Here is a 16,470-nt window from a genome sequence, read left to right as displayed (position 1 = left end):
TGGGTGGTAAGGGATCATGTCCCTATCAGTTTGGTGACTCCATGCGTATCACAGGAGTCACATTATAGTCTACACCCCTCTTCGACAGGCCAAAAGAGGGATCAGCAGCCAACAGGGACCATGGCACACACTGTGAATTAGGAACATCTAAATTGGGAATGTATTACTTCAAGATCAAAACCTTGATCGGTATTATGGAAGGTGTGACTGAGAGGGAGCCAAATTCATTCTGTATGAAATGTTTTGGGGGGGTGGTGGGGTGGAGGGGTGGGGGTTGTAACAGAAGAATGGAGTGTCAAAGTATTTGGCTGTGGCCCATTCACTTCTCAGGCAAGATGAACCTTTTATCAAACAGATGTTAGTTTTGTATTGCTTTTTGCAAATCAATACAATAATTGATAACATTCTGTTGGTTTCAGAGGCACATTTGTCCCTATTTCAGTCAAATTATTGTGCTGTGTTCATTTAAAATGCCTTTTGTACACACAAAGAACATGCATGGAAGAAAAATGCCATAAAACCATGTTTAGTTGTTGTTAAGTGATGTGTATATTTAGTCAAAAAACAATTTTCATGCTGACTGACTATTATCAGGATAGCTTATACAATGTACTTGAAATTACACAGATATGAAATATTTGTAAAATGACCAAAGTTTTGAGACCAAAACTTTATACATAAAGAAGAGACTGATTTTATAGATGTTTCTCCCAACGTGACACTCAAAACTACCTTACATTATGTAGCTAATTAGTTTTAGTATCATAGCTTGTTAAAAATTACTTAAAAATGCATTGGTGGCAAACTTTTGCCTGTTTTCACAATGGCACTGATGAGTGTGATGATTTCAGTTAGTATTTGACGTATTCATGAAGAGCCTTCATGATAAAATCTATTTATACTTGGATAATCCCTTTTTCATTGACCAATGTTTCATAGAATACACAATAGAAGCTTTATCATTGTTTTAGCAATTTACTGTATCAATACTGTCAAATGAATTTTGCCTTATTATTATTATTATCTCCACTGAAAGTCTGCACCACTGCCTTTCCTTTTCATTTGTGTGTCATTCAAAATGTGTATATAGAACAGTATTCAATGTGAAATGTCACATCTTTTGATTGTAGGTGTGTTACTTTTTGAAAGCATCTTAGGACAGTTTAAATGTGGGAGATGCCAATATTAAGAAACAGATGCCATATATTGAGCAAGTAAAGCTTCCATGTAGGAGATAATACATTTTAACAGAGCCTAATACTAAATGTGCCTTATCCTTAATACCAGCTACTCACACATTAAACAGACAAGCAACAATCTGTATTTTATGTTAAATCCTGTTTGTGTCTTTTTTCCCATTTTTTAAACTTTTAACTAGTCATTTTTTCATGTTTTTTTTGTCATTTCTCATCTCTTTTTGGTCTCTACTATGTTTCACCATGTAATTTCTGTCCCTCATCTCCTAAACATACCTGTATTTTAATTTGCTTATTCTCCATCTGCGGCAGTGGAAAAAAAAAACCCACATTCATTTTATTTGCTTTGTTCTTATGTATATCACTCAAATATTCTTTATCACTTTTAGACACAAATCTGATCCATTTGCATGCAGCACTGCTTGTTTTACTGTGTGGTCCATCATTTAACCCTTTACCTCCAGCTCATTGTACATCTATTGCTATGTGTGAAGTATCTGTAATGAATTTTACATTTCTTATTTATATTTGTTTAATGTTTGTGTGCGCTGTTATTTGTCCTTCTCAATTATGAAGAACACTTTTGACTGTTACTGCCATTTTAGTATTTCATATTTTCCAGTCTTGTATAACTGTTGCCAGCAACAACACAACTTCTAAGCAACAACAGGAGTAAAAGCCTAAACATGTGATGATGACTAATGATCTTTTACTCTCACTTGAAATAAAGCTCTATTATTTCTGCTTTCACACAAGTCCGCCTCTTGAAACATCTTCACAACAGAACGCATGATGAAAATAATAAAACATAATACATCTCAATCTGAATAATAACTATAATGACAGATCGTTTTTGTGAACGCCCTAACTCATTTTCCCACAGAGTATATAAGTATTTCTATTGTTATGAAGTTGAGAAAATATTCATTTTCTTGTTGTAAATTACACAAAACAACAAAAGCACATGTCTTCACGGCATCTAGTGACTCAACCGCTGCTCACATTCTCCACATAATCTGTTCAGCTAATGGATAATTCACTTCAGCTGGCTGGGACTCAGTGCACAGCTACAGCAATCCACAATTAACGAGCAAACCCTGTAGGACGTGAGTATGTGCAGACAGTGAATAAGACTGAGTTTGTGATGCAGCAGAAGTGTCAACAAATCCACATGAATGTACTGTTTGTAGGTGCTTAAAGCAACTGAAAGTTTCCTCTAACTAAACTACAACTAATTCAGCCCCAGATGGGGATACGACTGTTTATGCGTTCCTATATGCATATTTCAAGTTTGTTATAGTGCGTGTATGTGCGTGTGTTCCTGTTAAGCCTGACTCCTAATTCCCTCTCTTTAATCGGCTGTGTGATACTTTGGAAAGACAAAGAGGGCCATTGAAGGGGAGCTGGGGGGAGGAGGGAAACAGGGCAATGAGGGGAGCCTTGCCCATAACTGCCTGGCCTGTAGCTTCACCGGGATACAAAGGGACTCTCATACTCTCTGCACATAGACCCTGCAACCCCCTCCTCATCTCATCCCCCCACGCTCACTCCATCTACTGAAAAAAAAATCCCCACCCCTCTCTTTTCAGGTTGGAGCTGTAATGGGATTAAAACATTCCAAAAGTTGAATAAGGTTAACCAGGGAGAAGACATAGGTACAATTATTTCTCTGTTTAAATGACTTTTGAGTAGCAGGGATGTCAACGCAGGTGTGAGCCAGACGCAGGAGACCCAGGAACAGGTAGAGATAGGATGTGCGGCTGATATGTGACCTTCACAGACAGTCACTGACAGGAATGGATCCAAATCATTGCTTTTTATGTGGAAGTGTTTGTTTCTGTGGAGCAGTACAGATTGATTCACCTCAGTAGTGCAAGACTGAATAATCATTAGAAGACCATGAAACTGGTATAAATGTAAATGAAAAAGAACCAACAGTTGTAAGAAGACAGATCAGACTCCAGTACTATAGTTGTATGATGACTGTACCAAAACTAGGTGAACAGGAAGTGAATAAATCTCAGAAGGAGAGAGATAACGTGGGGGATAGAACAACAGAACTGGGAGTAAACAAAGACAGAAGACAGATGGAGTGGAGGGTAGAGACCGTATAAACAGTACCCTGAGCTGAGGTCCAACTGATGGCGGCCCCGCTGTGGCTGGTGAGTGTCACATGTGCATCCCTCTCTGGCCCATGAATGGAGTGCAGAGTCACCCTGAGGCGCTGTCTCCTCCAATCAAAAGACTCACAGATTAAAGCAGTTTTCAGGAAGTAATGACACATACAATAACAGACAACCAGAATAGAGCTGGCTTCTTCCTGATGACGTTTCAATGTTTGTGAGATAACAGAGAATACAGTTTATCTTCACCGCTGTAAGTTCTATAAGCTTCCACACTGTACACATCTACTTCAGCGGTTTCTATGTTGTCTGGTTTCTACTTCTATCAGTACTTTAAATACACGACATGCATACTGTATAATCCACCCATCCATCCATCAGAGGCTTAAGTATCATCATACAGCTTTTTCAACGACAAATCCACCAACATTCATCCTCACAAACTTTCAGCTCCCTCTATCTTCCAGCATTCACTGGCGCTGTGCAACAACCCATTTTCTCGAAACAATACAGCGACTGTCTGGCTGCTTTGTGTGTGCGTGTGTTGGCATGGGGGAGGAAAGGGCTGACACACAGAGCATCATGACAGTTACAACACTTCTTCAAAAGCTGCAAGAGTAAACCTGCTCCATCTCTTTGGACAGCAACAATAAAGGGGCACACGTTGAGGACAAGAATGTGTCACACTTCCATACTAGTTATCAATGACAGAAACACTTAAAAATAGCTGATAGCTCAAGCTTTTGTTGAAACTGTCAGAAGTGAGTGATCAACTTATCATTTTTTAAGTTGTGTGACTTGATTTTGGAAGTTTCCCTCTTGATTTTTATATTATTTTGCAGTTTGATGTGAGAAATCTGCCAGCAATCTGCCATTTATTTGGAAAACCTCATCAATAAAAATTGACTTTTTTAAGTAAACACATTCTGCTGGCATTCAACACGGTACAACTTGTGCAGCTGTCTTTGAATTTGTGATTTACAGCTGTTGATGCTTGAGCTTCAGTTGGAAACTGAAATTGAAGAACTGGAGATTATTTCATGTGACAGTCTCAAAAGATGGAACAGTTCACATATGTGATCCCTCACCAACAGCTGAAAGGAGGTTTGGCCAACATGAAGTGCTTTGTAACTGTTGTTTTTAAAAGTGCTATACAAATAAATATAGTTATTATTAACACTCTAAAACTAAGGTGTAAAAATGACCAATGACAGTCAATACAAAAACTGAACACTTTGAGCTTCACCAAACTGGTATCTATCAAAGGCCGGTTCATTTTAAGCCTTAATAATGATTAAGCAGCATGACACAACAGCACATTATAGCATAATTATTATGTCAAATTCCTTTTACGTGGATATTAACCATGAGAGTGTACAGTGACTTCTTAGTTAGTTAGTTCTTACAGTTCTTTGTTAAGTAGTGTGAATGAGACATGTTCATTTATACAAAACAGTTTATTCAAACTAATATAACACTTCTTTGACACTGATGAACTTTTTTCTCTGAAACAAAAAAATGGAATAATTAAAACACAAGACTAGCTTGAAAAACAAAACACATGTTTAACCAAAGTCACATTTCCCCCTTGTGGCTGTTATTTATAATGCAGCTGTCAAAACAGGAAGTACAGTAGATACTAACTTTGAATTTTACTCTAGTGGCATGGAGAGCTCCAACAACATAATGAGAGTGAAAACAGCACAAACCAGATTACAGGATTATAAACCTGCAAGAAACATACTGTTGTGATTTTCACAGGTCTTCAAAGTGTCTGTTCTGTACATTTCATGTATTCATGTTTCACCAGCTCACAGAGTCATCTGATCACTTTGTGGATTAAGTCGAGGTATGAACAGGTAGGAGATAACTGCACCACTTTTGGGACTCTTCTGTGTTTGTGTACCCGACTGACCTGGTACAATATTTGTGTGTGAACCAGCGTACACTGTTTTGTCAGTGCAGACTGGATAAGTTCTTTAATCGGTTATGATGAGCTCATCACATCCCCAGTCCTCATAACTGCCATCAGGAAGGTACCTGCGAATGATGATTGGGATCTTTCTGCCTCTGTTGGAGGCGACAAACAAAAGTAACAGTAAGGCACTGGGATGTACAGTGAAGCTCTTCATCATAAGAGTATTGACCTCATCTTTAAACAATGGCAGAATGAAACTAAAGATGCAGTCATGATGTAACTTTCAAAAGAAATACCGATAATTCAAACTATATATTTATCACTTACTTGAGCTCCTTCATAGCTATCTGCAAGGGGTCTGTTTCTCCCTCCAGCTCCACCATGACTGGAGCGCACATCCTGTTAGAAACAAGTCAGCAGACAGACAGATACATTAAACGCTGAATTACAGTCCAATTGCAAGTGGCAGAGTCTCACTAATTAAATTGCCTCCAAACATCCAAACTATCCTACAATACATTTAGGACTCAGTACTAATTACATTTAAGATATTGACTTGTCCGTTTTTGTCAAGCTTGTAAGAGCTTTAATGCACATTTTTTTATTGACATTTAGGCTGCATGACACTGACACACTTGAATATATATATTTTTTTAAAAACAAAAATCTCTATTTGTGTGTTCACATGCACTTAATTAACCAGGTTACTCAAGTTATTGAGATGTGTTTACTTGCACTGTAGTAACTGTAGTAAGTAAATATTTTATAAGCCTGGCTTTTAATTTTAGTTGTGTTGACAGAGGATGATGACTTCCAGCACTAAAGTGAGGGACTTTAATAGTCAAATGTCGGAAAAAAATCATTTTGAATTCTGAGGGTACTCTGTGTTAGTTTCAGTTTTACTCGCACTTTGGATGGAATTCTTTTAAATATGAGGACACACAGCTCCATGTAATGCTCTTTTTTTTCATTTAGCTGCTCCACACTTAAGTCTTGTCATGCACATGTGTACATGTAAAAAGCTTTTGAGGCCGAAGGCCATTGAACGGCAAGTAATTAATTATTATGAGTGAATGCAATTACACTGCAAGTTGATTAAGTTCTGACTAATGTGAGAAGAATTGGATGGCCAATTTTCAGCTAAGCGCATTCAATAGTGAAAAAATAATTTTCCTTTAGTTTGTAAATGTATTGTTTCCACCCAAATATATACAGGCCTACTAATGATGCAAGTGTATTTAATAAATTTTAGTGTTCAGGTGACAAATGGCCATTATATTGGCATTAGTAAACGCCATGTTTTACGTCATATCATGTCTGATAACAGTCAGAGCATCAACATCAGCACATGAAAACACTCACGCTATCTGGAGAGCTCGTGTTCCCAGCACTCTGGCTCTCTCATATTTGGTCATGTATGGTGTTGTGATCCTCTTCTGGTTGGCCTGCTGGCCCTCTCCTGCAGGTAGGATCTGCACGTTCTCCTGATCTTCCTGCTCACAACAGCAAAACAAACACGAACTAAGTTACATTATCACAGAGTGGCGGTGGAGACCCCAAATAGCTCAATGAATAAGCTTAAATAGCACATGGCTTGATAAATTAGACACACCCCAAAATCTGTTTTATTCCATTAACGTTAGATAAGCCAGTGGTCTTGTAGTTATGATGCTGAAGTTAGCTTCCGATGGAGAATTAAGGGGAAAGTTAAGGGAAACATAAAATAATGATATTTAGAGACTGATTCACCGTTTTTTCACCACTTACACTTAACAAGGCAAAAGCCTTAACGTTGTTTAAACCCATTTCATTTTATTTTTTTTAAGACATGACGAGTGTCAATATAGTGGGTTTTGATCTGGAGTCTGGATCTGGTTTAATGTGGTCTGGGTGGAGAAATATCAGTAAAATCGCTTTTTTGTATTTTCATAAGCAAAATAAAGGTTTCACAAATCTGAAAGTGGGTTCAGCCGCTAAATATCAATAATGTTCCCTTAACCCCGAATCGGAAGCTAACTTCAGCGTCGTCTTATAGTTCATATTGAAGAGGCGGGCATTTCACTTACATCTTCCACGTTTTCCAGGTCATCTAATCCTTCATCCTCCTCGGCATCATCAAAATCTCCGTCATCGAAGCTACATATGGACAATAAACCAGTTATCACAAAGACTACAAAAGCAGAATAAAGGTTATAATCGGCAGCCCCGGTGGCTAACAGTTAGTTAGCTAACGCACGTTGTGTTGTTGTTGTCTCTAAATAACTGTTACGTATCGTAATATAATATCTTAAAGCTGTGTGTTGTCACTTACTTATCTTCGTTGTCTGACATATTTTGTTGTTACGTCTGTAAATGTCCCCTGAAGTCCACAAATTACTTTTCTCCCACAGATACTTTTTGTTGTCAACACCACCCCGCATGAACGTTGAGCGTCCAGCTTCCGGTGACTTGGTGCGCGCCGGAAAATATTCCAGGTGCTCAAGAGAAAAGGTTTTCTTTCGTTCCGCTTGTCCTGCAGCTTCATCAGAGGGTTTAGAAAAATTGAAACCAGTGTTTTTTAGTATAATAGTATTTTGGTATGATCGGGTTTTAATTGTCAGTTTCGTAGTCGTGTTAGTTAAGAACACAGCCTTCAAATGATCAAGTATATCCAACACATTTAAAAGGTTATTTAGTTTATCTGGACTTAAAACCATAACAGAGTAAAGATGATGATACAGATAATGGAAATAATATGCTGACTACACTTGTATATGTGCAAAGTGAGGTGAATGTTCGTGTACTCATTTACAATAACATGATAATAAAAACACTCAAGACAGTTTTACCTGATTGACTGTATGATGAGTGTATTTAAATTGACCTTTTTCAGCAAACTCCACAACTAACATCTAAAAAAAAGAGCTTCAAATAAAAGTTGTTTAATCATAGAATATACAAGTGTTCTCCATACAAAAGACATTACATTTTCCTAAATAAATATTTATTGTATACTTCAAATAGCACAAGTATGTAATAAAAACATACATACTGATTGCATGTAAAATATAGTGCAAGTAAAGAAATGTGGAGGAGAAAAAACTACATTGATACACTAAATCCTTTGCACTTTCCAAGACGAAACAATATTTCATCTTGTCTACGTTACTGAGCTGCTCTTCAACATGAACATAAACCCTTACTATTAACTTATAGCTCATATAATGATCTTCTCGTAGTAAAACAGTACTCTTTACACTTTTATCAAAGAGACGTATAACTCAGTTTGTTGTCTGTGAGTCTTTGTATCTGTATCTTCTATTCTTCAGCAGTCATGATAACACTTCAGCTCTTTTTGTCCATGGAGTCTTTAGCGCTTGCTGCATAATGGTTCAGCATCTTAAAAACTTTTGCTGGCTTGAACCTTCCTTTTGACTTCTTCATCTCTTTCAGTCCTTCTTTCTGGAACTCTGAAAAGAGAGATATTGCAAAAAAAGTGGAGTAACACATGAGTCATCATCTCAAAAAGGCGATGCAAGCAAATACGAGTGCTTTGTAGAGCATTAATGTGTTCCACATAATCCTGGTCAGATGATAAGGCTAAATATGCTCTGCCTTCTTCATGAGCAGAGAAGAGAGTAAGACAGACATATAACACACAAAACTAAAGCAAAAATAAAAATTAATTTTCTCACCTTTGTTCTTCGTCATGTCTTCCCAAAGCTCATCTTCTTCTCTTTCCCTAATTAGAAAAACAAAGTTGCATTTCTAAATTTTAAACATAGAAATCTCTGAATATGAAAGCACCATGTGTTATTTTATTTCCTGAACACCTCTGCCTGTCCTGATCCAAGCTGCTGATGATCTGGTTCCTCTGTTCGATGATGGCGACCAGCTCGTCCATCAGCTGCTGCTCTCGACTTCGATCCTCTTGACTCCAGTCACTCTCTGAATGTGAAGATGACAGTGTGTAACATTTAATGAAACAAAGCACCGTAGCGTCTTATTTGCACTGCATCACAGTCATCACATTCAGGAAGCTGAGGTATCTTATCTATTTATCTCTTTGTGTAGAAAGCCAGTCTCAAGTCAGCAGCCAAACTCACCAAACTGAACTGAAAGTGAAATTGAATTTGCTTTTAGAAACATCTTCATTTATCATTATTTCTTCATTTAAGAGCCAATTGAAAACTCTCTTATATTCAGGTATGGTAATATCTTGTTTTATTATTTGCTTGTTTTGTCTGTCCATACATTTTGTTTACTACACCCAATAATTTTTCCTATAAACGTCATATAATGTGAGTGTAAACATGTTTAATTGTGTAGCTCTATGTACCCATATCAGGGGAGTGCGTTGGTTTGGGGCAAAAATTATGGGCCAACTGACCCATTTATGATATGATTATAAAGGCCCCCCATTCAAGGATTATGGATCCCTGAATCATTCAGGATTACCCCCCTGTGATGTCACTGGCTCTCAAGATAAATGATTATAACTACTGTCAGATATGCAAGCTGAAAAAGTGGCAAAGTGATGCACGAAGTAACACACTGACCTGGTTTATTAAGGAGACATCTAAGCTCGTACTCCACATCTGCCTGTCTCTCCTCTAACTTCTGCTGCTTTGTCCTGAGAAAACAAACACAAAACATGTCTGCAAAATTCAACAAACTTCCCATCGCAATGTTCAGGGAATGAATAATAAAAAAAGACATTAAACACATTATCAGAATAAATCCTAGTCCGGGTCAAGTCTACTTACAGATAAACCAGCTCTGTATCTCTGCGCACCAGAATATGTCTCTCATGGATAAGAGCGAACCAGTCCATCAGCATTTGTTCTTCCTCTTTGTCTGAAATAAGACAAGAAGAATAAGAAGGGCCGTTGAAATAGAAATATAATAATCTGTATTACACTGTTAGTATTTATGCACACTCCATTTACAATAACTTAGATTTTGTGACAGTGAATAATTTTGTCTAGAACCAACAGAAACAATTTAATGAACCATTCTTGCAGTCTCTCAGATTCCTCTCCAGTTTGACTCCTTTTTGTTCCAGTGCCTCCAGATGTTTATCCAGTTGTCCCATCTCCACCTGCAGGTCTTCTGTAGAAACATATTGGTCTGCCTGCACCTGTCAAACGACAAATTAGACTATAACTAAGGAATATCTCATTAACATCAATACTCACTCACCAGAACAATTTACATAAAATCCCTAATGACTGAACTTATTAACTCAACGATGAATCTAATCCCTCTTGTTCAGATCTTTGCTTTTTGGGCAGCAATGTGTCAAGATTTAGAATAATAAGCACATCAATTATCATATATATTGTTAAGTTGCCTTTTGAGGTCTAAATCCAGCTGTAGTACCTTCCTTTTGATGAGTGGGAAGCCATATCCAGGAGCGGTGGGCCGTGAAGATGGGAGGGCCTGGAAAGTCTTTGATCTAGACATTGCAGGTTTTCGATCAAAAGGATTCTCTTTGCAGACCTGCTAAAGATGGAAAGAAAGTTGAGAATCGTAGAGGAGGTCATACTGTATGTGATCGTCTTGTTGAGTTAAAAAACCTGCTTAACTTGATATGTTTACATAGCATTAGCATTTCATAAAAACATCCTTTTCGGAGGAGTCATGTGCTATGGTTATGAGTCTGTGAGTGCAGTTATACAAAGAAAGCATTCATATTACATTTCATTATTAGTAGTTTAGCTTTAATCTATATTCATACCTTACTTTGAGATGATGTGACAGTTTCGTTCGCCTCTGTCAGGTCAGAAGGCACAACAGGACTTTGAGAGTGTTCAGATGTCATAGCTGGCACAGAAAGGCTCCTGGGTAAAATACGACTCTGTGCTACGTCTGAAGTGGCATGCGGCCCTGATAAGGAGCCTCCTGAGTCTCCCTCCTCTGCAGCGACAGTTACTGCACCTCCACCAGCCTCTTTGAGATCTGGTGTCTTTAGTGGAATGAGTTTGTCCATTACATCATCAGCAGATGTAGATTTACTGGCAGTATTTTCAGCATCACTTGAGCTAAATGAAGCATCAGTGTTCACCGATTCATTTGTCAGATTACCACTGCTCTCTGATTGGCTAGCTGCCACTAAGGGCTTAGATTGGTCTTCAGCCTCTTCCTGAGTGTCCTCATCCACCTCGTCTGCAAACGGATTGGGAGGAGAGAGTTTGGGTCTGTACCACAACCCCCGTGGGTTAGAGACAGATTTGGATCGAGGGGAGGGTACCGGGGCCGGAGCAGGAGGCAGTTGTGTCCAGGGTCCAGGATGGACAATGGCCATCCATGGATGGTTGGTAATCACTTTAGGGCTGCCACTGGTTGGGCTGGTGCTTCAAGGAGAAAGGAGAAAGACAATGAGTTGACTCCAAAAGTGAAAAAGTAGTTCTGAGGAAGTCTGTTATTATTTTATCTCATTTTAATTACACTACTATAACTCTAAATTGTTCTTTTTTTGCCATCAGGGCCCATAAACTGTGGACATTCCTGCCAGGAACAGATAGGCTAGCTTATTTAGTATCATTACAGTAAAATCACACTATTTTATAAAGACACTTTTATGTGATGTTTTAGATATGGTCAACATCTAAATTCTGTATTATTTGTTAGATTTTGATTTTTAACCTTTTTTTCATAATTTGTATTCCCTTTTGTAAGACACCATGGGAATCCTGCATATAGGATATATTACATGTTTATATAACTGTTCTGATTATTGTCAAGATTTAATAAATTAGTAGCCATAAAACCAACAGTTTCTTTATACTTACATGTAAGATGAAATAGGTGATTTACTTTGACTGGATGAATTGCCTACACAGTCAAAAAGTCATGAAAGAGAAGAGACGGACATGAAGTTACCATCAACATAAGTATATATGTACAACAGACACCCTGAAGTCCTGAGAGGTGATACTGTGATACCGTAAAATAATATAGTGCCTATTTACCTGCAGCAGGAGAGCTGCTGGTAGTCTGCAAAGTTTTGGTCCTGGGTGCAGGAACAGGGACTACAGCAGAGTCCATCATGCGCCTGGGTGCAGGAACTGGCCGACTGTTTCCCTCTGTCACTAGTGCACATGGTGAAGAGAGCTCAGACAGCTCTTCAGTCTTTGTCGCTTCCTGCTGTACCTTGCTGTCTGTTGGAATGGGTGCAGGTCCAGCTTTTCCAGCTTCTTTGGCAGTCTTGTCTTTAACTCTGGGTGGGGGAGGATTAGGAGGTGCTGGCTTTACCTTACTCTTCATTACAACAGGTGAGTCTCTGTTTTCACTGTCTTTCACCGCTCTGCTCCTCTCCTGCTTTTCTCTTTGCTCCATCTCCAGTCTTCTATAACCCAGCCTGTCCTGTGACTCTGTTTTAACAGTGTAATGAGGGACGCTGGAGATAGTCAGTCCATCCAGAGATAAATATCCTGCCTGAAACTTACATTTGGGTGTATTCTCCGTAGATCCAATTTGCTGACAGAGGTCAACAGGAGTACTTTTACTGTCCGTTATATGGTGAGTACAGATCAAGGAGCCAGCATCCCTCCCCTTTGTGTAAGACCCTGCTAAAAGAGTGCTGTGGCACACTTTGCATCTGAAAGACAAAAATGTAGTATGACACAGTAAAAACATATTTAACACATTCACTATTAACAGTCAGAAGGTAATTCCATAGCCAAATTCAATCATTTAACATTTAAAAAGATAAAACAGTCACCATAGTTGTCCTCTCAAGCTGTACAACCAATCACAGATGTGGACTTTTTCTTTTTCACACAGACATAGTCAAATGTGAGCAAGGATGTCAAATATGGTAACAAGTGATCACTTGAGACACATTTGAGACGCATTCTTTTGTGTGACCTGCAGTCTGTTTCAGCCAGAAATTGATTATATCTGGATCCAAACAGTAATAGAAGCAGAAGAATAAGCTGCTGTTACCTTATGAACTGTGCCGTTACCTGAAACAGCTGCGATGGTAGACCTTTCCGTCGATCAGATGTCTCTGAATAAGGTGGACAGGTTTGAAACACAAATGACACACTGTGTGTGGTCTTGTGCTGGATAAATTATCTTCTCCGCTGGACAGATCAGTCGAGCTCTGAAAAGGGAAGAGAGACAAGTAACTAAGACTGCTAACCCAGTAGCAAAGGTGACTAAGTAACAGAAAAACGGGCGTGTGTTAAAAATTACAGTAAGTAATTACCTTCAGGGGTTTCAGACCAACAGGAGCTTTACTCTTTGTGAGATTGTCTAAGACAGCGATGTGTGATGACCTAAAACTGGCAAGACCTGCTGCAAAGTCAAGAGAGGACATGTAAATGGAGCAAAATTCGACAAATGAGGACTTTTAGATAGAAAAGTGCTATATGTGGGCTATGTGGGCTGTCTGAGGGTTACATTCACATGATGTGAAGGGTAGATAGATGCGAAACACTGTTCATAAAGCTCTTATCACGTAACGCTAATTCCCTGAGGGGCAGGAATTTGTAGATCTTGTAAAGAGCCTCAAGCATCACAGATATGATCCAAGGAACCAGTAAGTCTCCTTTTACAACCATGTACCATGATAAAGTGCCTTTGAGCTAGACAATTAACCACTGCTTGCTGATTTGCTGCAAGTATCTGTGCATAGAGGGGCTGTAAAACAATAAAGAGACTTCACACTCAACACACCATAAGGCTTCCTGCTGAAGAAGTGGTAGTACTGGAAAAGATACGTGATGATGCTCAAACAATCAGGCACCTTGATGGAAACCATGTCCTGTGGGTCGAGCAGAGCAGGGATGCCCAGCTTTGTCTCTGCAACATCAAATGCCTACAGACCAGGAGAGATACACAAAGAATGAAGGTAGATGACTGTAAAAGTGGAGCTGCACAAATACATATAGTATTTGGATTAGTAATGTTAATAAACACCAAACACAGAGTTGCATGCTTGTATTGTGGCTTGTGTGCAAACGTAGATGGAAAAGACTCACCAGTTTGTTATTTTGATAAACATTATCTTTGGAGAGGGAGCTGAAATCTCTGGAGCAAAGTGAGGGAAACAGAAAGATTGATCAACTGATGATGAAAAGACGAAAATCACAAACTAACCAAATTAACCAAAGCGAGCTTGTGCGTACACTTGTACAAGTAAAATGCAGTTCAAGATTAGATGAGATGATTTTAGTTCAGTGGTTTTCAAAGTGGGGTCATTGAGGGGGCTCCACAGGGTCCCCATCAAAAAGGGGAATCACTTATTTTCACTATAACTCCGTCAATAAGTGACACAATGACAGAATGTATGACTATTTTGGTCATGGGTTTCATACACTCTCTGTAATAAAACATCTAATGGCAAAAATCTTATCAGATGGGGGTCCATGGTCTAATTTGTGTCAGTTTAGGGGTCCTTGGCGTGAAAAGGTTTGAGAAGGTAAAAACAAACCAAACTAATCCAATTAAATGGGACAAGAAAAGGTTAAGGAGAGAGACAGAGTGAGATTAAGCAGAGAGCAGATTAGTCCCAGGCACAGTGTGCAGGTTCTGCTCTGCTCCAGATTAAACAGCATGTTAGTCAAATCTGGAGCAGTCCCACTAAAGAAAACAATTAAATCTCTGGAAAGGACCCCAACAACAGTCAAGAACAGACATTGTGTGTATATTTCTTACACATTAAAATGTCCTAATCATGCAGCACACCTGCAGATCAGGCCACGCCACTCAGGAAATAATGCACTTCACTGTCCTTCTCCATCTGGCTGAGGATGAGTTTGAACAGCCAACACAGCTACAGGAAACGGGTCTACTTACATCAAGTCAGGTCGGTGTTTGTGGATGATGGCACAAAATGCAAGTCCATCTCTGAATGAGGTTGACATGTTCTTTATTTCCACATTGGGGTAATTGGCACATGTGACGCGGCACCACTCTCTTAAAGCCTTCGGTGATGCCATTTCTTGTGTGAGATGAGACAGGAAGGCTGGGTGAACATGGCACTTTGTAGGTTAGATGAGATAAAATAAAGCTGAGCAAGTTTGGCTTTGTGGAGGAAACAGGAAACGAGCATCTGACTACTTCTTCAACATCTTTTGTTTTGCAGAAGACCTGCGGTCAAACGTGTGCAAGGAGTTGGTGACGCTGCAGGAAGGAAGCAAGTTATTATATTGACTTGTCAGACAAAACAAATGTACCCGCGCATGTAAAGCCACCTCACGTTGCTTCAGTGTTTCCACAACTTAAGTCTGTAACGGCTCCTCTCACTCACGGCAACAGTCACCACAAACCACCAACCAGCTTCTAAGTGTGGAGAACTGTCGTCCAAACATCTGCAGCCCTCCAACGATCATTGGTCGATTTGTTAGAAGGTGTAAATCTATTCAAAAATCCCGTCACTTGACGTTGTCCTTCTTGTTGTGCTCCACGTTCAGTGAAATGCACAATAGCTTCCGCTGGAGGGAGACGCAGAGCTGCTCTATAATTAGGCAGAGTCGGTTTCTGATTACAACTTAATTTCTCGGATGCAGTTTTTTTTTTTTTTAAATCAAATTTGTATCGCAACTTAATTAAAACAGACCATGTATTGCCTCCCAGTTTGTGTTTTTTTAAAATATAATAAATGAACACGTCCTGATGTAAAAAAAAACAAAAAAAAAACAACGACCAAACAAACAAAAAAAAACCCAACTTAAATACTAAATGCTACAACGCCATTCTCTCATAGATAAACTACACACAGTATATATATCTAGATACTATATGACCTTTGAATAGCAAATGAGTCATGTGAGGATGATGGGGTTTTTTTTTTTTTTTGTAAAGCTCAAGTGTGAAAATAGTAGTTCCGGTCAAACAGATTAAAATAAAACCTTAATTGGCAATCTACACCAGCACTAATTTATGCTCAAAAAGTTAACGCTCATAAACCAAAAGTAGCACACTTAAAGTAAGTGAATTTTATATGAAAACGTGATTATCTTGCCATGAGGTTGCAAGTTGATGGACACACAAAAGATGTTCTTTATTTCGGAGGGTAGAGTACTTCCGGTATTTTGTATCATTCTGTAAAGAATCCCTGATCATAGAAATTGTTGCTAGATTGGCTATTCCAATTACTATTTACACATTTAAATCTAATTTGTGAAAAAAGGCAATATTTGATTATTCATTTTGATTGATGATGTTGTTGATTTGGCAATTTAGACCCACAAACAAATTAACATCATAAATGAGGTAAAGTCGTTCAATCACAAGATAGTGA

General features: G+C 38.7%; 2 protein-coding genes across 6 annotated transcripts; both read right to left on the bottom strand.

Moving 5' to 3' along the window:
* Positions 1–4,757: 4,757 nt before the first annotated feature.
* Positions 4,758–7,680, bottom strand: polr2f (RNA polymerase II, I and III subunit F). The gene is made up of 5 exons (XM_042394023.1): positions 7,549–7,680; positions 7,304–7,373; positions 6,600–6,730; positions 5,565–5,636; positions 4,758–5,389 (listed from the first exon to the last, which is right to left on the bottom strand). Exons 1-5 carry the CDS (start codon positions 7,566–7,568, stop codon positions 5,299–5,301), a joined length of 384 nt encoding a protein of 127 aa, XP_042249957.1. The 5' UTR covers positions 7,569–7,680; the 3' UTR covers positions 4,758–5,298.
* On the bottom strand, positions 7,567–15,811 carry LOC121884906 (MICAL-like protein 1). Of its 5 annotated transcripts, XM_042394002.1 has the most exons (16): positions 15,404–15,488; positions 15,024–15,317; positions 14,207–14,255; positions 13,902–14,043; positions 13,432–13,520; positions 13,187–13,326; positions 12,191–12,819; positions 12,011–12,053; positions 10,957–11,572; positions 10,599–10,721; positions 10,230–10,356; positions 9,983–10,073; positions 9,776–9,849; positions 9,050–9,164; positions 8,912–8,958; positions 7,567–8,686 (listed from the first exon to the last, which is right to left on the bottom strand). In XM_042394002.1, the coding sequence occupies exons 2-16, from the start codon at positions 15,164–15,166 to the stop codon at positions 8,562–8,564; spliced, it is 2,553 nt and encodes an 850-aa protein (XP_042249936.1). In that variant the 5' UTR covers positions 15,167–15,317; positions 15,404–15,488; the 3' UTR covers positions 7,567–8,561. The 5 variants fall into 5 exon arrangements, with proteins under 5 accessions (XP_042249936.1, XP_042249939.1, XP_042249937.1 ...); XM_042394005.1 differs by lacking the exon at positions 15,024–15,317 and having other exon boundaries at positions 15,404–15,811; XM_042394003.1 differs by lacking the exon at positions 15,404–15,488 and having other exon boundaries at positions 10,599–10,718; positions 15,024–15,319.
* Positions 15,812–16,470: the final 659 nt, after the last annotated feature.

This window comes from Thunnus maccoyii, chromosome 18 (genome assembly GCF_910596095.1).
Source record: "Thunnus maccoyii chromosome 18, fThuMac1.1, whole genome shotgun sequence".
NCBI classification, from domain to species: domain Eukaryota; kingdom Metazoa; phylum Chordata; class Actinopteri; order Scombriformes; family Scombridae; genus Thunnus; species Thunnus maccoyii.
This window is presented reverse-complemented; position numbering and strand designations above follow the sequence as displayed.

Excerpts from the sequence above, each read along its gene's own strand:
- polr2f (XM_042394023.1), bottom strand. The coding sequence starts at position 7,568 with ATGTCAGACAACGAAGATAA. Across the intron at positions 6,731-7,303 it reads ACCTGGAAAACGTGGAAGAT|GAAGATCAGGAGAACGTGCA; the intron begins GTAAGTGAAATG and ends TGTTGTGAGCAG. Across the intron at positions 5,390-5,564 it reads ATAGCTATGAAGGAGCTCAA|AGGCAGAAAGATCCCAATCA; the intron begins GTAAGTGATAAA and ends CGCCTCCAACAG.
- LOC121884906 (XM_042394002.1), bottom strand. The coding sequence starts at position 15,166 with ATGGCATCACCGAAGGCTTTAAGAGAGTGGTGCCGCGTCACATGTGCC. Across the intron at positions 14,256-15,023 it reads AAACACCGACCTGACTTGAT|AGATTTCAGCTCCCTCTCCA; the intron begins GTAAGTAGACCC and ends ACTTTGCTCCAG. Across the intron at positions 10,074-10,229 it reads TCTGAGAGACTGCAAGAATG|ACAAAGAGGAAGAACAAATG; the intron begins GTTCATTAAATT and ends GTCTTATTTCAG.